The sequence below is a fragment of the Vulpes vulpes genome, chromosome 10, assembly GCF_048418805.1.
Source record: "Vulpes vulpes isolate BD-2025 chromosome 10, VulVul3, whole genome shotgun sequence".
In the NCBI taxonomy this organism is placed as follows: Eukaryota; Metazoa; Chordata; class Mammalia; order Carnivora; family Canidae; genus Vulpes; species Vulpes vulpes.
The window spans coordinates 62,115,810-62,138,840 of record NC_132789.1 but is presented as its reverse complement, the minus strand read 5'-3'; the positions used below and the strand labels follow the sequence as shown (position 1 = coordinate 62,138,840).

General features: G+C 35.8%; 1 protein-coding gene across 8 annotated transcripts in view; it reads right to left on the bottom strand.

Annotated features, from left to right (window-relative positions):
* The window catches only part of METTL25 (methyltransferase like 25), a 158,634-nt gene that overhangs the window by 112,888 nt on the left and 22,715 nt on the right, over positions 1 to 23,031 (bottom strand). For all 8 annotated transcript variants that reach the window (XR_011994895.1, XR_011994893.1, XR_011994890.1 and 5 more), the window contains 4 exons: positions 20,270 to 20,434; positions 19,478 to 19,584; positions 10,482 to 11,078; positions 9,520 to 9,667 (listed from right to left, as the gene is read on the bottom strand). Coding sequence is in view for 1 of the 8 variants with exons in the window: in XM_072724505.1 (XP_072580606.1) it covers positions 9,520 to 9,667; positions 10,482 to 11,078; positions 19,478 to 19,584; positions 20,270 to 20,434 (1,017 nt within the window). In the remaining 7 variants the exon portion in view is untranslated. The remainder of the gene's footprint in view (positions 1 to 9,519; positions 9,668 to 10,481; positions 11,079 to 19,477; positions 19,585 to 20,269; positions 20,435 to 23,031) is intronic.

Sequence of the window (23,031 nt, the reverse complement as noted above, 5' to 3'; positions counted from 1 at the left end):
GCTGCCCTGACTTTAGTCCTCACCTTTGTGGTCTCAACTTGTGAGAGTATGTCCTGTAAGACTCCTTTGTGTGCCTACCCCTTGAAGGTCTATGACACAAATACCCTTAGTGGCTTCAGTGCTTCCATCATCTTTGTGGACTCCTGCATTCTCCTACATTTTGACCTGATAAATACTATGTATCTTTCTAGTATTTCAATGCTTTTAAAAAGAAACAAAATTGAACTGTATTCAGTATTTTTAGTTGAATAGGGGCAAGGAGCATTCAGGTTATGTCCAGCCAGACATGTTTTGTGATTTAGTTTGTTAAGTTTTGAGCTAATATTTGGTAGATTTTAACCTACAGAAATTCCAAGGACGTGAATTTAGAAAGTATTCCCTCGTAGGGATTTGATTTTTGTTTCTGTATAGATCTGACCGAAAATACTTGTCTCATTCAAGGTCATATGAACTTTTCAGGTTAGCCCCCTAACTATGCAGGAGGCCTAATATTACTCTCTAGATCTCATTGTGGGAAGCATCTGCCTCAGGACAACACTGTCTGCTACTTTATGGCTTCAGTTCCAGGCTCTGGTTTCAACTCCTCTTCCTCATCTCTCCTTTTAACCTTAAATTGTCGTTTTTTAAGATTTTATTCATTAAAATCTTAATATTCAATAAATATTCATGAGACACACACAGAGGCAGAGACAGGCAGAGGGAGAAGCAGGCTCTCTGCAGGGAGCCTGATCTGATGTGAGACTCAATCCCAGGATCACACCTTGAGCCAAAGGCAGAGGCTCAACCACTGAGCTACCCAGGCATCCCTAACTTTTAGGTTTTGATTTTTCTTGAATCATAGAGATTTCCCTTACTTTTTGTGGATTCAGCAATGCTTTAAAAAATTTTCATGTTCTAGTTTAGCCAAGATCTAGCTGAACTATTGTAGGATCGTTTCTCGGAAAAATCACATCTCCCACACTGCTAGAAATAAAAGTCAAATACATGTTGTTTTGAAAAGAGAAACCATGCCTTATTCCTCTACATCCCTCAAACTTCCAGTATTAAAAGACTATACTAGGCAAAAAGATTTGTTTAGTAAAATACATATTATATGTGTCAGAAAATATATATCGTCGAGTCTTTACTGAAAAGACAGCAATTCTATGTACTGCTGCAATGAGGGGAATAATTCACTTCTATTACCATGACAAAGAAACTAGTCATACCTTTCTGTATGATACAATGTATGGTTTAATGCTGTTATTAACCAGCTAATATTGTCTTAAGAGTATTTTTTTTTAAAGATTTTATTTATTTATTCATAGAGACAGAGAGAGAGAGAGAAAGAGAGAGAGAGGCAGAGACACAGGCAGAGGGAGAAGCAGGCATCATACAGAGAGCCTGATGTGGGAGTCGATCCAGGGTCTCCAGGATTATGCCCCGGGCCTCAGGTGGCGCTAAACCGCTGCGCCACCGGGGCTGCCCGTCTTAAGAGTATTTAATAGCATATACCGTGTATCTGAAAGATCTCTAGAAAAAGATAAACTTATTTTAAGCAGTATGCTACATTTTCAAATGATATGCTCAACGTTTTTTTTTTAACTTCCAGATATCTAAAAAAAAAATTAAAACAAAAAAAAACCCAGAAAAACAAAACAAAAAAAACCCTCCAGATATCTTTCCCAGTAAAGTACCTCTAAATTTAAAGCAGTCACATCAATAGTTCCTCCTCAAGACAGTGAAGACAACTATATAATTATCTAGCTTCCTTTAAGTTCCTACTGGTGATATAAACACAGAATCTACAATACGAGAGGTATCATGTGCCCTTGAAATATTACCATTTGATATGGAAATGGCAGAACCAGATTGAAATATGCCACTAAAAGACTATCTAAAGCCCTCCTCTGGTTAAAAACAAAACAAAAATAAATGGAGGAACCTATGGGAGAATCACCTTAATACCCTGTAACACAGTAAGGCTTGGAGTAAACATGAAGGTATACTGCAGGCTTTCAAAGGTTACACTGTTCATGTGATCTGCAAATCTACAGTTGTTGGAGTGCACTAACCATACTAGAAGACTGCCAGGCACTGGGCTGGAGATGGGGTGAGGAAAGACCAAGCACAAATCTGGGGCCCTGACAAGAGGTACTCCCAGTAGGGGCTTTCTACCAACGCCACGGAAGAAGTTTTATAAAACAGCCTGATGTGACTTTTCAGGGTCCTAGATCTTTCTCTACTCTTTCTGTATTCCTAAGCATCTATAATGATCGTATAAACTTAGAGGAAATATAAAATTATCTTTTGTCCCTCAGACTGGGCCTGAAGGACTCAGAGCATTAACACCAATTTCTGACAGTATATATAACAGGCAGATATAGAACACACAAATGACCAAGTTCAGAGACAAAAAAAAAAAAAAAAAAAGTGATTTCCTGCCTTGAGCTCAGTTTTAAGGAAAAAATTAAAATTTTCCTAGGAAACCCCCTAGGAGATACGCTCCTCCTGCTTCATTGGTAAGAACTGTGTCTCATATCCATTCCTAAATAAATAAAACTACCATAATTAACTGAGATTGAAAGTCATCTATTGCTTGGGTGCCTGGCTGGTTCAGTGGGATGAGAATTTGACTCTTGATCCCAGGGTTGTGGGTGTAGAGATTACTTTAAAAAATAAAAAAGAAAGCAATTTATTTCTAAGGCTATAGAAGGCTATAGAAGGACACAATCGTCCTAAAGACTGATACCTTAACAAAATGATAGTTCAGTTAGCAAGGAAGAAGAGATATATGGATCTAGACAGGTAATAGGTAAGCATTAGGTAGTATTTCCTTATAGCACTTTTCTACATTTACAGGAAAACAACCAAAAGAATTTCTCTCCCCAACTTTGAGGGGGAAAGGAATAAAGCATTTCAAATTAATTATGACAATAATAATCAGTATTAAAACAAAAGGCTGCAACAATTCAAGCTTGGGAAAATATACGTGTTCTACAAAGCACTAAAATAAAACTGTTCCTGGTATTTCTTGTTCTCCTAGGAACTACTGGCTCATAATGTATAAATATTTAAAAGCAGTTCTTAAAACATATGGTATAACTTCAGTATTCATGATGACTCAGAGAGCTTTGAGGTATTTTTGAAAATTGACATTCATGGCGGACCACCTCCATGGTCTACCACAGCATACTGGGTAAACATATCATGTAAAACACATATTGTTTACATAGTACATATCATCATAAAAAGTTGCAGTGTACATACCAGACTTTCCTACTATACTACGTTGGACTATTAATAACTCGAATTTACATCCCAAAGGGCTACCATGCCCCAATTTAAACTTAAAAACAGCTGTGCAAACAAAGTGAGGGTGAGGGGCAGGTGTATAAGATATGAAGAGAGAGACACATGACACACTTGACCATTCAGAGATATAATTCCATGGAACCCAAGTGCTAGATATATGACAGGAAATAGGCTAACCTTGTGCATGCAAACCTCTTGCCCTATAAGTTAGTTTAATATAATGATCAAACTGTATAGTGATGGATTTTTACTTTGGTAAGGGAAATGAGAACTACATAGTATACACTGTATATACAAAACGAGACTATATTCATATTTTATCTATCCAAATAGTTACAGCTATATAGTCCATAACAAACTGTTGTTGTCTGCCTTCACTCACACACACACACACAGTTCTTCAACAAAGTTAAACTATCAAAATTCTAGTAATATTCATAATTATCTTGGACATTCTTCTGCTTTCCTATCTTTTTCCCCTTGATTTTGTCTATTCTAGCAAGTTTATTATGCATTCATGACATGGTATCCTGCCCTCTATGTTTGGTTTTCCCCGGGTTTTATTATGAGCTCCATACCTTAAGGATCTTTTTTTGGCTAATTACTCCAGCACTCTGCATTCTGGACTTTGATACACCCTCTTGGGAGCTTTTGAGTCCAGTCTCTGAATTGGATCTGCAAACTGGCATGTCAGTAGACTCTCTAAGTCTACACATGGGAAAGACTGAAATGACTATAAATAAATCTTGAATATATTTCCACAAGTCATCTTTTAGAACTCTGTTATGTTCCCTTATGGAATCATAATAAATATCCTGTTTTCAAACATGCTGTTCATCAGAATTACTTAAAGAGCTTCTTAAAAATATTTATATTTAAGTGCTATTCATAGAGATTGTAATTCACAAGGTCAGAAGCAGGTCCCTGGCATCTATATACTGAAAGTGCCATATTTGATCTAGCTGGGCAGCCAGAATCTAGAGATACTGTTATAAAAATTGCAGGAGATAGCTCTCATCTTTTCCTTTTGCTATAGCCAAGATAAGGCAAGAAAATGGAGATAAGACCTGGGAAAAAGAGAAGGGAGTAAGTTACCTTTGCCATCTGGCTTTTGAGATGAGAAAATGTGACAGTCCAAAGCTAGGCAAAACTGAAACACAAATAAAGGTTATTTTTGTTGCTCCTATCACTTATTTTTCTATATTTTTCTCCTATTTCTTGGCTTTCCACCTCTCCTCAACCTCCAAAGTATTTGAAGGTACTCCTATTGTATACATCTCTACCTACTTCACCATAACACCCAGTCCTCACTTTCTGCTTATTCTTTGCTTTCCTGACAAGGAAAACTCACAATCTTCTGTTTGTTTCAGATATGCGTAAAAAAAGCAAGCAGTACTAAGGTACCACTATTAACTTTTGTCAGTTAAGCCTAGTATTGTTTACCTGATAACCTCAGTGATTCTCAAGATATTTTTTGATAGGAAAGTCTTTCCTTGAATTAATCCTGCCTAAAAGGAGGGAAAATGAGTCTGTAGCTGCCAGTGTTGTTATAAAGCTTCCCAACACTTTTTCTTGTCTAAATCCTGGAGCCAAAAATGTCCTATTCACTCATCACTGAACAGTGGTTAACTTCCACACTAGAGAAGGAGAGGATCCAAGACCAAAAGCTTGAGATCTGTTAACTGAGAGACTTCCATTTCCAGAGTGTGAAGATATGTAGTTGTCTGGCTTACCTAATTTTCCCAGAAGACTCAAAGATTATTTTATGAATAATTAGGTACTAAATAAATAAACTAAAAGAACCAAAGAGAGATTCTGGGGAAATGACTTTTAGGTAAACTGAAATCCGAAAATGGAGGCGTCATTCTCTCTAAAAGCTGCTTTTTTACTCACTGAAATGACCATGAGGATTATTATCACTGCTTCTGAGAAAGACATAAGGAAAAATAGGATGGGAGAAAAGAAAAACAGTGACTGTGGAAAGCAAAGAGAAGGAAACCTGATTGTGAACACTCATCACCCTATGCCTTTGTTTACTGTTTGTAATACCCTTCTCACTTCTTTGTCTGATTAACTCCTAATGATCTTTTAAGTCACAGAGGGTATCACCACGCTGGGAGCATAACCTCAACTCTCACTCCCTCATCACAGACTGAGCTACGTGTTATTCTGGTATAAGATCCACAGGTATAAATTTCTGTCTTATAAGCACTTACTACACTCTTTTGAAACTAATGTTGGAGGATTAGGAAATTCAGGGAAACACTCTTCCCATATTTTACAAAAAACAGCATATGATATCCCTTGGAGTCACTTAAAAGAACAAGGCAACATTGTATGTACAGATATGAAAAGATTACAATATATTAAGTGAAAAAATGAATTGTTTATCTTCTGGTTCCCTAAAATAGAAGAACATGAAGTGTGTACATATGTGTACACATGATCTTTTCTGGAAAATCACACAAGAAAGTAAAAATATGGGTCGGGAGACTTTATTTTTATTTTTAATATCTTTCTATATTATTTGAATTTTCTATGTTGATTTTTTGCAAATTAAGTTACTAACAGGGACTCTCTGGTTCTAGGATTAAGGGCTATTTTTTTTAATCCCTTGAGGGTGAACACGGTATCTCATACATTTTAATATATTCATTGCTTAGCACAGTTTGGAACACAGCTGGCATTCAATGAATGCTGAACTGAACTGAACTCTGCTTGGCATCTATTTGAGTTTTTTACTTTTTTCCAAAGTACTGACTTTTTATGAGCCCCTCCTCATCTCTACTATACATGAAGTACCAAGTACCATGCCTTAAAAATAGTAGCTAGTCAAGAAATGTTTATTGTCAGACAATCATATTGTCTCCTACCAGTATGAAATGCAGCTGCCAGGACCCCTAGGTGGCTCAGTGGTTGAGCATCTGCCTTTGGCTCAGGCCGTGATCCCGGGGTCCTGGGATCGAGTCCCACATCAGTCTCCCCATGGGGAGCCTGCCTTTTCCTCTTCCTCTGTCACTGCCTCTCTCTCTCTCTGTCTCTTATGAATAAATTTTAAAAATCTCAAAAAAAAAAAAGAAAGAAAAGAAAGAAAGAGAGAAAGAAAGAAAGAAAGAAAGAAAGAAAGAAAGAAAGAAAGAAAGAAAGAAAGAAAGAAAGAAATGCAGCTGCCATTATAGTGATAGTGATTTTTTTTCTCTACTGCTAGTCACTTGTTCTAAACTATCTATTCAACACACATTATACAAACACTGATCTCTAGGCATCATGTTTGAGGCAATGTGTTTAGTATCTAAAGATTCAAAAGTGACCAAGAACCAGTATCTACACTCTAAAGACTCATAAACATATCAGCTCTTTCCATGGCAGGAAAGAAGCAGGAGTGACTGAAGATGCAGATGCTACTATCTTCCCTCTCCTTTCAGATTCTTCAAAGACTTCTCCACTGAACATGCCCTAATCAAGTATATTTTTCATTTTTGTTCAAATACATGGTCAATAAACACTTGTCAATAGTTTAATGCAATAATCTCTTAGAAAAGGTACCTAGGGGTACCTGGGTAGCTCAGTTGGTTGGGCAGCTGACTCTTGATTTTAGCTCAGGTCATGACCTTGGAGTCTGGGACGGAGCCAGCGTGGGGCTCCACACTCAGGAAGGAGTCTGCTTGAGGATTCTCTCTCCCCCTTTCCCTCTGCGCGCCCCTCCCTTTGTTCATACATGCTCTAAAATAAATAAATCTTTTTAAAAAAGTACCTAAAGGCTGATATAAAATGGATAGACTTGGCGATCCCTGGGTGGCTCAGCGGTTTAGCGCCCGCCTTTGGCCCAGGGCGCGATCCTGGAGTCCCGGGATCGAGTCCCACGTTGGGCTCCCGGCATGGAGCCTGCTTCTCCCTCCTCCTGTGTCTCTGCCTCTCTCTCTCTCTCTCTCTCTCTCTCTCATAAATAAATAAAATAAATCTTTAAAAATAAATAAATAAATAAATAAATAAATAAATAAATAAATAAAATAAAATGGATAGACAAACAAGTGAGTATTCATTCTCTTAATTTTTTTTCTACCAAACCCTTTAGGAAAAGAATTAGAGAACTAGACATGATGAAAAATGTACCAATGGTACTTCCTGGTTGCCATAAAATAATGAGTCCCTTAAATCTGAATTTCATTACATGTTTGACAAAAACCAGACACAGAATAAAGGAAACTATTCATAAGCCACAACTACACTACAAATTTTGATTTAAATGTAAGTTAGTAAATAAACATCCTAAACTAGCAGAACCAGCTGAGAGGATCATTCCAGAGGGAGAATCAGGTGTGGAAAAATGGGTGTTAGAATAGAGTACAAAGTCAAAAAAGAGGATCCCATGGCTGGTGAGAAATATTGAGACTAGGTCTGAGACCTGATGATACACAGCAATGGTTGCAAAGGTCCAGTAGGACCAGAGATGGCAGTCCTAAAACAGTACTGCCTGCAGAGGCAAGGGAAGTCCTTTGGAGGGGGAAGGCATCTCTGGGAGTATGATGATGATAAAATGAATGAGAGAAAAAGACAGCTGAAATTAAAGATCTTACACTGTAGAGGACAATACTTCTGAACTGAAGAATACACCAAGCATCTACACCTACTCTAAATAAGCCAATTATATTTTAAAAACCCATTTCACTGTACCCACAGAATAGGAAGCTGCTGAATTACAAACCAAACCTCCCCTACATAAAATCTATTGCTGATGCAGGAAAACACTACTCACCTAATATTTTTAAAATGGTACAACTGTGATTGTATAGAAGATTATTCTTCATTTTTTAGGAAAGATGTACAACAAGACTGTAAGATAATGTAAAATACTTATGTATATATTTTGGTTACTTTTTTTTCTATTTTTGGGCTTACTTTCTTCCCCAAATTTCTACTAGAAAATTTTTGTACTCAGAGACAAGTTGGAAATAATGGCATAACAAATATATATATTCTCCATGTAAACCAAACTGTTGTTAACTTTTTGCCAATTTGCCTTCTCTGTGTGTATCTCTATATATTCACAACTTTACTTTTGTGCACCTTTTCCTAAAAGATACTTTTTAAGACACACAAAAGAATTCAAATTCAATGGACTTTTATTTCACAAAAATATTTGTCAGTTTTAAGGATGACCTCTGTTTCATCCAGTCAAATTTCAGTAGAATTATACAATCACAATTTTTACCTCTTGGACATGACTGAATGAAAAATAATTACAATTTCATCTTCACCCGGGTTTTAAAACTGAGAAGAGCATACAATACCATCCATATCCACACATGTCCCTGATGTAAAATTCTTAACAAGATGGTGCATGTTGATAAAGAATCCATTATACTAATAGAAAAGAGAACTGCTAATGTTAATATACTAAATAACCAGCTAATCTGAACCAGTGCTTTTGAAACTACATCTTACAGAAAGATAGAGCATATAAAATGGATTAGATACAGGCGTTTCGGGAGCGGCTCTGAAGAAGGGCTATGAGATGCTTCAAGTCCTAACTAAGTACTTTGTACTGTACCCCTCAGGTACCTTCTCAGTCCAGGGAATGATTTGAATATTATTTTTTTTTAAAGGTTTTACTTATTTATTCATGAGAGACAGAGAGAGAGACACAGGCAGAGACACAGCAGAGGGAGAAGCAGGATCCATGCAGGGAGCCTGATGTGGGACCTGATCCCGAGACTCCAGGATCACGCCCCAGGGCAAAGAAGGCAGCGCTAAACCGCTGAGCTACCCAAGGATCCCTAAATATTATCTTGATGCAACTGCTGTTATGCAGATTGTTAAAATCAGAGTACGCTGACTCTTCAAAATACAGTAAGGAACTTTTTTTATGACAAATATCAATACAGCTCACAAAACAGAGGCTTTAAATATAAAGCAAACTTTGCAACTCTATATTCATCTCAAAATAACTATGCTTCACTATTTAAGTAAATGTATATCATACAAGTGTTTTTAAACAGAAGTTCTCAAATGTACCACATAAAATTTTTAAATATTTGCAGTGTTTAGCATTCATTAAGACCTTTTCATGAACAAAAGACTATAATAAAATGCATAAGATAATATAATAAAATGCGTAAATGTGAATTCAAAATGTTACTGCAAACAATAAAAAAAAAAAGGAGAGACAGAAAGCAGTCATTATGCTCAAATAAATATAATTAGGAGGTATAGAAAACTCTGTACCTTTATGCAGGTTTTCAAACTCTTCAGATAAGAGGTGGTAGCAACAACCCACACTGCAAACTCCCTTGATTTCAGATTTGGAAGCAAATATTCGCAGAGTATTTGGAGCAAGATCACCGCAAGTATGTAAACCTACCATCAAACAATCCTTTAAAAATGAAAAGAAAAAATAAATTTTGGCATTAGCAAGAGGAAGGCTAAAAACAATTTCAGGTGAAGATTTTAAATGTTCATTAGAATGTATGGGGCTTTTAAAAATGATCACAGTCTACCTAGAAAGTAGTGTATGTTTTTAAATGAATAATTATTTCCTTTATAGGCAAAATGACTGTGATCTTTTATCATAACTAACACACTCTTGAGTTTATTTTCTAATGTTTTTGGTTACTTATCCATTTGAATTTTCTCTGATATATTTTGCAACTAATATCTGCTTAACAACTAGCCCATATTAAAGACTGGACAATCAAATGAAGCATACATTAGGACAAATTTGTGAACTGAGACACATTTACAGCTTCTTCAATATTTTTATTAAGTTCTTCACAAACTGCCTACCAAAACTTATAAAATGTTGTCATAGAGAATAGGTGGTGCTACTTTGGCATTTCTACCCCAACACCAAGAGTATAGTTTATTCACTATATCAAATATGGCAATATGAAATTCAGGAAAAATTTTTTGTTTCAAATGTACACACATAAAGAATGTGTGTACAGAATGTGTGGGCACATACATGCAGTCAAAGATCTTAATATTTCAAGGACTCAGAAGACATTCTTCCAACTAATCTTATATTAGATTCTTATAATAGTTTGCATATAGCCTCTGATCATATTTCTTGGTCCTTTAGATTAATGTAACCAAATAAGATTAAGTCAAGTAAGCTTACTATTAAGATTTAATTCTAGGTCTTAGAGCGTTTTTAAAAATGAAATTAAGGAATTCAAAAGTGAAATAACCTCCAGATCTTTAATAATATCATGCAGTTCCGAATCAGCAGTGATAAAAGATGTTAAAGGTGAATATATATTTGATTCATTTGACTTTGATGTCATTTTTCTTCTCTCTTTATTTGCTTCAGACATTTTTCTCTTAGGTGTTTGAAATGAAGTAGGTTCTACAGCATTAATAGGCAAAAGGTCTATAAGAGAAAAGGCATTTTCAAAACACAAGTTTTCTTCTCGATGTGAATACACGTGTAGGTTTTCCATTTGTACTCTAATGTTAGAAATTACAGAATCTGAAAAATCCGGCAAAAAATCTGAAGTAGACATCTTTTCTTGATTCGCAGGACTGCTGTTACATAGTCCCTCAATATCTACTTTATATTTAATTTCATCTTGTACTTTCCTATCTTTTGCCATTTTTAATGCCAGTCCATTAGCATCTAATTTTGACCGAGTATGGTAGGCTTTCCAATGTTTCTTCAATTTCCTGTTTCTCTCCTCAGCTCCATGAGTATTGGTATTTGATGAATCAATTCCATAAACTTTTAAGCCATACTTCAAGGACAAAAAAGAGCTTAGGTAGCCTTTCCCAGAACCCAGGTCAATTACCTAAAGCAAGAAAAACAGAATGAATTAAAGGATTTTAGTCAGATGAGAACAGAAAGCATCTTCAGTACCTTTTTAAAAACCAAGTAGGGGCACCTAGGTGGCTCAGTTGGTTAAGCATCTTGCCTTCAGCTCAGGTCATGATCTGAGAGTCCTGGGATCAAGCTCCACTTCAGGCTCCCTGCTCACTGGGGAGTCTGCTTCTTCCTCTGCTCCTCCCTCCAGCTTGTGTGCACGCTCTCTCCTCTCTCTCTCAAATAAATAAAATCATTTTTAAAAAAATTTAAGGGGCACCTGGGTGGCTCAGTAATTAAGCATCTGCCTTTGGTTCAGGTTGTGATCCCAGCTTCCTGGGATTGAGTCCCACATTGGGCTCCCCGCAGGAGGCCTCCTTCTCCCCCTGCCTGTGTCTCTGCCTCTCTCTCCGTGTCTTTCATGAATAAATAAAAATAAAATCTTAAAAAAATTTTTTAAGCAAGAAATGGTTGTATAACTTATACAACCTGTTATGTTTGTTTTTTTGTTTTAATTTTTGATTCCTATTAAAAAACAACCATTTTTATCATTTACATTCAACATTTTAAAAGAAGTTCTAGGGATCCCTGGGTGGCGCAGCGGTTTGGCACCTGCCTTTGGCCCAGAGCGCGATCCTGGAGACCCGGGATCGAGTCCCACGTCGGGCTCCCGGTGCATGGAGCCTGCTTCTCCCTCTGCCTGTGCCTCTGCCCCTCAATCTCTCTCTCTCTCTCTCTCTCTCTCTGTGTGTGACTATCATAAATAAATAAAAATTAAAAAAAAAAAAAGAAGTTCTAGACAGTATAAAAAATCAAGGAAAAGATGTAAAAGATATAAACATGGGAAATAAAACTGTCTTTCTTCATAGATGACATGACTATGCAGAAAATCTAAAGGAATATACAAAACTAAAAGAACTAGCAAGTGAATTTAGCAATGCGTCAGGATACAGGATCATTAGAGATTAATAATGAAGCATCAGAACGTACACAATATAGCGGCAAAGGGCGACAATTAGAAAACAAATTTAAAACCAACTGAATTAAATTAGCAAAAAAAAATAGAATATCTAGGAATAAATTCAGTGAAGGTTCTGCATGGCCTATTCACTGAAAACTATAAAAGCAGAGAAAATATTTAAAAGATCTAAATAAAGATACATCATGTTCACAAAATGGCAGACTCAAAATGAAGATGTCAATTTTCCCCAAAATGACTTACAGATTCAACACAATCCTAATCAAAATGCCAGCAAGGTTTCTTTAAAAAATTTAGAAGTAGATATTATAGTTTATACAAAAAGGGCAGAATACCTAGAATAATCAAAATACTTTTGAAAAAGAATAAGGTTGGAAGGGACGCCCAGGCTGGCTCAGCAGTTTGGCACCTGCCTTCAGCCCGGGGTGTGATCCCGGGGTCGAGTCCTACATTGGGCTCCCTGCAGGGAGCCTGCTTCTCCCTCTGCCTGTGTCTCTGCCTCTCTCTCTCTCTCTCTCTCTCATGAATAAATAAAATATTTGCAAAAAAAGGTTGGAAGATATAACCTAATTCAGGAATTAATATAAAACTACAGTAATAAAATAAATACATAAATAAAACTACAGTAATCAAAGATAGTATAGTGCTGGTATAAAAATACATAAATAAATCAATGGAAAAGAACAGCATACAGAAATAGACCAACATTTATATAATCAACTGATATTTAACAAAATAGCTAAGGTGATCCAATAGAGAAGATAACCTTTTCAACAAATGGTGCTGGTATAATGGATGTCTCCCTGGGGAAAAAAAAATGCACTTTTCCTGTCACACAGCAAACACAAAACTTAATTAGAAGTGTATCCCAAATCTAAATGTGATAATAAAAACTACTAAAATCTGGAAGAAAGTATGAGAACATCTTTGTGACATTGAGAGGGGCAAAGATTTCTTATGTAGGACTTAAGAAGTATCTACTACAAAAGAACTAATTGAAAAAATGAACTTCATTAAAATTCAAATTTTTGCTATTTAAAACACATAGTTAAAAAAAAGAAGTATTTGCAAAACATACATCTGACCAATGATTTGTATCTGAAATAATAAAGAACTCTTGCAACTCAATAATAAGACAAACAACTTAAAAATTGGCAAAATATTTGAATGCACACTTCACAAAAGAAGATATACAAATGGCCAACATGAAAAGATGCCCATCATCACTAGCTATCAGGCAAACGCAAACTAAAATCATAATGATATATTCACAAATGTAAAGTGGTACAGGCACTTTGAAAAACAATAGTGTGGCTCATCATAAAATTAAAATATACACCTATTATATGACCTACAAATCCCATTCTAGGCTATTTGCTGAAGATAAATGAAAACATGTCCACACAAAGTCTTGTATGTGAATATTCATAGGAGCTAAAAAAAAAAAAAAAGGTAACATCACAGATGTCCAACAACCTGTGAATGGCAAAACAAATTGTAATAGCCATACCATTGCATAAAGAAAAACAAAGAATAAATACAAAAACATTGATGACTTTCAAGAGTTATGTGCTAAAGGAAAAAATTCAAACACAGAAGTTCTCAATATATTTGATTCCATCTATATGATGTTCCAGAAATTCAAAATTACAAGTAGGTCAAGGGTGCCAGGCTGGCTCAGTCGGTAGCACATAAGACTCTTGATCTCAGGATAATGAGTTTGAGCCCTATGTTGGGGGTAGAGTTTACTTCGAAACAAAACAAAATTAAAAAACAACTACCAGCAGATCAGTTGTTACCTGAGAGTGGAAAAAGAAATATCTTACAGAAGGGCAAAAAGAAACTTTTTATGGTGACAAATATTTTTTTAATATGGTGGTGGTCACACAACTGCACACACCAAATTCATCAAAATGTACACCTAGAATTGGTGACTATGTAAATTATACCTCAAAAGAACTAAAAACGAGAAATAAAATATTACCAAGATTGCTATTTTATTGCCATGTCATTTCGTAAGAAATAAATGAAAAATTACAGCAAGACTATTCCAAGAAAACAGTATCTAATCTATGTCTATCCTAAAATCAGTTAAACTCTGATATAAGTATGAGCCCATTAAGGAGACATTTTTATATTTGAAGTAATGCCATTAATTAAATCCTTAAAAATTTTAGGGTCTTGTAATTCAAGGAGCTCATAGGTAAGACTCCCTATATAATCCCCATAAATAAGCTTACAAAGAATTCCCTCTACCCTTTTTTATGTTCATCTCTGGGCTAGGTGTTATAGGAAATATAGAAGCATTATATAGATCTTAATTTTAAGGAATTACAGTCTAACTGAAGATACCATTCCCAGACTCATGAATACAAGGGCTATACAGTAGAAACTATTAATCAGTTCCTCCCTATCTGAATCTCCAGGGAAAACTTACTGATGCTGATGACAACCTTAAAGTTAGCAACCAGTGGGTTGCTTATAAGCAGCAGCACATTTGTTCCTACCAATGTTTTCTTACCAAGAGGTAACTGAGCTTATTCATTTAACTGTTTATGGTGATTCTACTTGTGAATCAAAAATATTCTGGCTGCAAGTAATAGAACATCAAGTTTTGAACAAGGAAGAAAATTCACCTTACTTATGAAATCTGGCAGTAGAATGGCTGAACCATTCAGAGGCCAAACCACACAGAGCCCATGGGACATCTTTTTTGTAATTCCTCTAGTTGTTAAGATGGCTGTAGAGACTCTAAGAATCATGTTTTCACAATATTATATTTAATAACCTTTTTCAGGGAGACCTGGGGTAGCTCAGTGGTTGAGCATCTGCCTTCGGCTCAGGCCGTGATTCCGGGGTCCAGGGATCCCCTGCAGGGAGCCTGCTTCTCCCTCTGCCTGTGTCTCTGCCTCTTTCTCTGTGTCTCTCATGAATAAATAAATAAAATCTTTAAAAAATTTAAAAATTAAAAAAAATAAATCTTTGTTAGTAGGCGACTTTTCCTAGGAAATCTGTGGGCTGACTTATCCTTCTATTTTAATAATCCATGTTGATTTTTACCCCTCTTCAAATTGGTCTTTTAGTAGAGTATGTAGCAGCAAGACAATGAAAACCTCTATGCAATCAAGTAACAGAAGCCATACAACTTTTTGCCTTCAAACTATCTAGTCTGAATAGCAAAATCTCTACCATTCTGATCTCCTACCCCTTACTCACAATAGTCTCTTCCTTCCTGATCATCTTATGGATTTGAAAATAAAGGATTCTCCAGTCCAAAGCCTGGTGGGAGGTATCTTCCTAGTCTCCTAATTCTGTTTAAGAGACTTTCCCACAGAAACGTTGTTATACAGAGTGCTGACATTTCTTAACACTACTAGTACAGTAATGAACTTCATATAGAAGAGTTATATTTTTTTGAGTTTGCCTTTTTTTTAATAAAAACTGTATTTAAGGTATACAACATGAGGGTTTTTTTTTTTTTTTAAGATTTTATTTATTCATGAGAGACACAGAGAGAGAGGCAGAGACACAGGCAGAAGAAGAAGCAGGCTCCATGCAGGGAGCCCGATGTGTGACTCGACCCTGGGACACCAGGATCACGCCCTGGGTTGAAGGCAGACGCTCAACCACTGAGCCACCCAAGTGTCCCTTGTTTTGTTTTTAAATAAGGAGTTCAAAATATCTTTTTAAAACTCAGTTTCAGAGGTAGACTTTAGTGATTCATTGGTTGCATATAACGTCTAGTGCCCATCACATTAAGTGCCCTCCTTAGTGCCCATCTCCCAATTATCCCTCCCCCTCTCCCCCAGCAACCCTCAGTTTGTTTCCTAGAGTTCAGAGTCTAGAAGAGTTATGTTTTATTGTCCAACCTAGAGATCTAATCACCATTCTAAGCTAATGACTTTCAAATTTATAAAATTCCAGTACAAAATTCTACCATGAACTTCATACTCCTATATGCAACAGTCTACTAAACATTTCCACATGAGTATCTAGTATGAATCTCAAATTTAAGGTGTTCAAAACTAAGTTCTTGATATTCCCTGTAAAACCTGCCCTTCCCATAAGATACTCCATCATAGTCAGTAATATCTCCATACTTCTTTCCAGGTGGAAATTATGATTCATTTCTTTCTCTCATACCCTCCATGTGAAATGCGAGCAAATCCATAATTTCACAACCTGCTCTAAGCCTGGTTTACTGCAGCAACCTCCTCAATAGTCCCCCTGCTCCTTTCCCTCAAATCTACTCTCAGGAGAGCAAAACAAAGTCTGATCATACCACTCCTCTTAGCAAAATCTCTCATCAGCTCTTTAATCTTACCTCTTGCTTACTAACTTCCTTTGTTACTGGGATTTTTGCCTTAACTCTGAAACCTCTTCACATGCTCAGGGAGGAGCCAATTTCTGGAAAAAACCAGCCTGAATGTCTACAAAGACTATGATTAAAAAGTGCAAAGATAGTGAAAATATCTGCTTCGTAACAGCCCTCAGCACAGCAACCAGAGCGATCCGGTGTGTTCAGTGGCTTCTCATCTCATTCAGGATAAAAGCCCAAAATATCACAATGGCTTCTAAGACTCTACAACTTTATGACCTGCCTTCTACCGCTCCAACCTCAGCTCCTACTACTTTGCCCTTGCTCTCTCCACTGCCGTTGATCTGGCTTTCAGGCTGTTTCAAGGACACACCAGACATACTCCTACTAGGGCCAGTGAGCATGTTAACCCTTCTATCTGAAAAGCTGTTAGTCCAGATATTCTAATGGGAAACTTTCTTACCTCCTGAAGGAAGTCTTTAATTCAAATGAATTTACCTCTTACTTGTTCCTCCCTTCCTAATCAAAAACTTTAATCTCCCATCTCTGAATTAGCTACTTCCTTTACTTTTAATTTTTTTTCTTTAAAGTATATCAACATATACAAAAAATACACTTATAATCATTTTATTATTACTCTCTCCCCATTAGAATATAAATGCCGTAAGGGCAAAGATATCATTAGTTTTGTTCACTACTGCATCCTCAGAATCTGTAACAGTGCTGACACATGGTAGGAGCTAATGAAATACCTATTAAATGAATGAACAAACATATTTTAGAAATAAAAATTAAGAAGCCTTGGTAATGTGAGAGAAGCAAAGGTTTTTGGCATATAGAGAGCTATGTGGCTGAGGCAAAAAAAAATGAATTGTTTTGTTTTCTTTGGTGTCTATGATCACTAGTAAATTAGGTATTTCAGAATCTGGTTTTCCATCTATCCTCATGAAATCTATATTTATTAAATCTGCATTTTAAACATAAAAGTTGTACATATATAATAGACTTTAAACTTTACTAATGTGAGAATCAAATACTGCTATAAAGTGGTCTTGAGAGAAAAACTTTGTAAGTCTTTAATTTAGATTATTTCATTCCCTAAGGAACAAGCCTCATGCTATATAATAAAGTTCGCTGAAAGCAGGTCTAACATGATACATTAAAGTATTACAAATTTTTTTTCTCTGCACTTCAGATATAACCTGCTGTATGAATTTAAAGTTATTTATTATGCGATATTTCATGCAAATGAAGAATGAACGCAGTTTAAATGTAAAGTTACGAAGTACAACAAAAAAAAATCACACTTATCTTAGTTTGGGTTATCACGGAGCAGATTCTACAACAAAGATTTAAGTATAAGTGAATTATTTGGGAGAGAAGTAGAGAACTAAAAAAGCAGAAAGGAAGGCAGCCCAATAAAAGGTGCGCTATTAAGAAAGATAACATTTTAGGAGCTAGTGTAGAACACAAACCTCAGAATCATCCTACCTGAAATGTCAAGGAGCTGATGTATCTGTATAGAACTTTCATCAATCGTTAATAAGGATGTTCAAGGATGTTCAAAGGGAAGAACTAATTCCCAGGACTTGTATATAAGTAGTGCTTTGCTTTGGCAGCCAGACAAAATCTATAGGGGAAAATGCAAATATTGCCAGATAGAAGGCAGGCTGGCACACCATGAAATGTCCAAGAATATCTGGGTTAGGCATCCAACAGTATCTGCCATAACAGTGAACGCACCAGCCATCATACGAATGAGAATGTGAGTTAACTCCACTGCACACAGCGATGTTTTCCATCCATATCTCATCTCACTGCTTCCTTGACCAGAAGTAACAACTATTCTCAAATTACTGTTCATAATTCCCTTGCTTCTGTAATACTTGCATGCATTTTTTGTATTAAAAATACATTATTAAATGTATTTTATTATTTTACGTTAAAGCTTAAAAAAATGGCATTATAAAATATGTAGTTGGGATGCCTGGGTGGCTCAGTGGTTGAGCATCTGCCTTCAGCTCTGGGCGTGATCCGGAGCTAAAGTCCCCCATCAGGCTCCCACATCAGGCTTCCTGCAAGGAGCCTGCTTCTCCCTCTGCCTATGTCTGTGCCTCTCTCTGTGTCTCTCATGAATAAATAAAATCTTAAAAACAAAATAAAATAAAATATGTAGTCTTCTGTAAAGTGCTTTTTTCCACTCAATTTTATGTTTCTAATATCCATCCACGTAAATATGTATGGCAGTAGTTTAAATTGTACTCCAGCTGAGTAACAATGCAATAGTAAGCCAGTTACTGATCCAGATAGGTACCGCTAAGTATGATACATGAAAGAAAAGGTGGAAAGTTATTGCCTTAGCTCTTGCCTCTAGCCTCTACCCTAGAGAGCTATGTTATCACAAATGGCTCCGCATGCCTCACCCAAGTTGTGATAGTTTTCTAATCATCCTCAAACTCTCCACAAGTCTGGAAGAATCCATTGAAAAGATTCTAACACCTAACCGAAATTGAAGGAGGGAAGATTCTTCACTAACCCCTATAGATGTTCTTATAGAGATAAGAAAAATAACTTACTATTTTTATAGGTCAACATAGGCAATTTTTAAATTTTATTTTAACATCTGCTATCAGACACTACTATGCTTCATAAAAGCTACTTTTCACAACAGGAATCACTGTGATTCTGACACTGTGAAAGAATCCAAGTTCTAAAACATAGTTTCTTTGTGTTACTATAATGAGGCAGGTACCCCACACCACATCAGTAGCCCAGGTTCTGAGAACACCTAGCGGCAATTTTGCAGAATGTCATTATATAATGCTGCCTCAAGTTGGAAACTTATCAAAGATAATTTAAAAGAGTGAAAGTTGTGGCAAAACATGAATAGTCATATCTATTTTTAGTTTAAATTTGTTATAATCACACCATATTGGGCAATGAGAGCATATATTTAAAGTGTCTGACATAACTAACATCAGTTATATTATTTAATGACATTTAAAGGCTAGATAGTAATTGTAGATAAGATGTAAATGATACAAAAAGAGGGCACTAATTTTAACACCTGAAAATACAAGGAAATTCTTACTTGCTTTATTCCACAGTAATCAGCAATACCGCTGATCAGCTCTGACATAGCCTGAACTTCATGAGATTTTTTCAAATTCATAAATTCATCTAGTTTCACATTTTCACCTGAACAAAAATAAAACAAAATTAAAATATTGCTATGACAAAATGTAACAAAAAAATCATCAGTTAATGTTTGTGTTTTCTGTAGTTATACATATGAAAATACTAAAGAGATTCCATTTTGTCTGCATGTTAGATTTCTATTAGTTTAGCTGCTATAAATCAAAATTTGAATTAAGAACATAAATAGGAAGACCCATAGAACATTATTATTTTTTTTAAATGTTCCTTAAGGGGCATCTGGGTGGATCAGTCAGTGAAGTATCTGCCTTTGACTGGGGTCCTGATCCCAGAGTCCTGGGATTCAGCCCTGTGTCAGGCTCCGTACTCAGCAGACAGCTTGCTTCTCCCTCTGCCTCTATCCCTGTTAGTGCTCTCTCTTGACACCTCTCTCTCAAATAAATAAATAAAATCTTAAACAGAAAATAGAACAAAAATGTTCCTTTACACAAAAAACAATTTGTGGAAAAGACTGATAGCTGGACTAAAATGTAGAGAAAAAAATGTGGAGTTGTTCTGTATGACATGATGCTTAAGAAAACCTACTCATCTAAGTATAAGCCAGCCAATCTATCAGTGCTTATGTTAGAAGAGCGCAGATAGAAAAATAACACGTTGGAAAGAATGTAGGAACATATATGAACGGTATATCACTTCTAGTACTAAAAAAACATACATACACACTTACCAGTTCTCTGTTTTTTACTTCCTCGAAGGGCTGTAAGCAACTGTTCAAAAGGAGTACATATTCCTAAGTTTTTTACAGAATAATATCTCACAGCCAGAGCAAAGGCTTCCACACTCATCAGCTTCTGGGAAGTTTCACAAAATATTTTGGGAAAATTGGTAATACCTAAAACAACCAGGATAAAAAGAGAAATGTTAGCAATATTTACTTAATGCTAATTTGTATGAGATTTTTAAAAAATAAATGAAAAACATTGGATCTTTACATCAAATTATAATATTTTCATTTTGGTGTGAATTTTAACAATATCTCTTATGGTTTCACTGTATTTATATTTAATCAATTAGTTATTTGTAGCACTCAGGTTTCTCTTAATAGTGTACAAAATTATATATTTAAATTCTAAATCAAAATTTGATGTTTTTCTTCCAAAAGCCAAAATTAAAAAATAAAAAAAGAAAAAGAAAAGTTTAAAATACTGCTACCCCGTAATGCAGTCATTAAATTTATGAACGGTCCTGGCTGACCTACAACTGTGAAATTAAAGGCAGCCAGCCTGAGGCTCCTAGGTGGCTCAGTTGGTTAAGCGCCTGCCTTTGGCTCAGGTCATGATCCCAGGATCCTGGATGGAGCCCCATGGCCTGGCTCCCTGCTTGGTGAGGAGCCTGTTTCTCCCTCTTCCTCTGCTGCTCCCCCTGCTTGTGGTTGTTCTCTCTGTCAAATAAATAAATAAAATCTTAAAAAAAAAAAAAAAAAAAGGTAATCAGCCTGCACTACACTGTTACTCCCTGTGCACACTGCATGTGGAACAATGGCAATATCCCAATTGGTATAAATGTTACTGTAAAAGACCATGCAGAAATCTTATGTACGTATGTGTGTGTATTCAACGCACTGTCAATATGAGTTTTAAAACTAGTCATGGTGGGAAGCCTGGGTGACTCAGTGGTTGAGCATCTGCCTTCCGGTCACGGTGTGATCCCGGAATCCCAGGATCAGAGTCCCGCATCAGGTGCCCTATGGGGAGGCCTGCTTCTCCCTCTGCCTATGTCTCTGCCTCTCTCTGTACGTCTTTCATGAATAAAGATGTAAACTCTTTTTTAAAAAAAAATTTTTTTTTTTTAAAGCTAGTCACGGTAAAATCAGGAAAAAAGAGTTAACATTCTTTCCCTGGTCAGTTTTAAGCCAGACATTCTATACGTTTACTGTAGGAACTATTGAGTTCCAAATGTTCACTCACTAAGAAGAGTATGGTCAACCATCATACTACAAACATCCAGTGCCTCTCTCTGTGTGAGGATCATGTATCCTGTTGATCTCTGGTGTGGACACATCTCACCAAAGTGAACTATGTCATTTGCAGACATAAGTTTTAAGAGAATTGGGAGGATTCACTATGCTTTCTTTTCTCAGAACTGTAATCACTGAAGCATCTGTCAAGATGGAACCTGAGTCCCTGAGTGACTATGACATGGATATTACTGCTGTCAAACTACCATGGTCTGCAACACAGAGAAAAAAGTAAACCTCATTCTTTTTAGTCATTAAGTTTTTAGGTTTATTACTACAGCATAATCTCACCTATTCTAATAGAATAGGTGGAAACATATATGCACCCTGACAGATCTGCTTTTTATTTGCTCAATTTCATTTTTATGGCCATTTTTAATATACTTAATCTATTTAGGAAGCTCATAAAAAGATCACTTCAATGTGTCTGTAGTGGTTCAAATAAACTCTTCGGATAGTTCAGTCTAATAAAGTTCATTTGCTGAAAATTACTTTTAATAATTAAAAAGCCCCATGCATCCAGTGTTTAAATCAAGGATTTAAAATGTTCATCTTATGAAAGAATGGTAAATCCAGAAAACAACTTTGGTTCTACCAGAGAACCCAAACTATACACTATGAAGTCTATTCTAGCATAGCTGACCCTCCATAGATACTTAAAAAATTATAAAAATTCATTTAAACACAAAGAATAATGATGACACTAGCAAAAATTAAAAGAGGAAATTTGATGAAGTTTGCAAAAGTCTAAATAAAAATTACATGGTTAAGATAGTATCTTTTTAAAGCTAATATCTATTAAGTTGTTGGTGGTAACACTGCATTAATTAATAAGAATAAAATTGGCAGAGACCTATAACTTCCATTTCTGAATCAACTAAATAGAAATTCAAGCTACAAAACTACTGTAGTAAATTTATTTAAGATATATTTTGTGTATTATATAGTGCTTTGGGTATTTTACAAACTGAATTTACTAACGCGGCCAAAAGTAATAAAATCCACATCAAAATATTTAGGCATGATACAAAGGGGGAAAACTCAGTCAACTATTAAGTGAGACTCTCAGGTTTAAAGGCAGTCTCAACATCCCCAAGTTCCAGGGCAGCAATTGCTTAGAGTGTGATAGAATAAGAGTATTAAATCTCAAGGTGCAGAGGGACTATTATAGTAGTCAGTTATTGGACAATGCTGCCAACAGAAAGAAATGTGATGTTTCTGTTGGAAAAATAAAGGTTCATACCAACTTAACTATCCATTGAAAATACTTGAAAAAACCCAAGTCTAACCAGATCTAAATGTTGTTAATTTGATTTTAATTATAGGCCTTGCAGTAATTTCAGAAATCTGGAGATCTAAATTACAAAGCTATTATCTTTTTAATGATGCTATATATATATATATATATATATATATATATATACACACACACATATATATAGTATAGTATTCTGACTCCATCCATTAGTTTA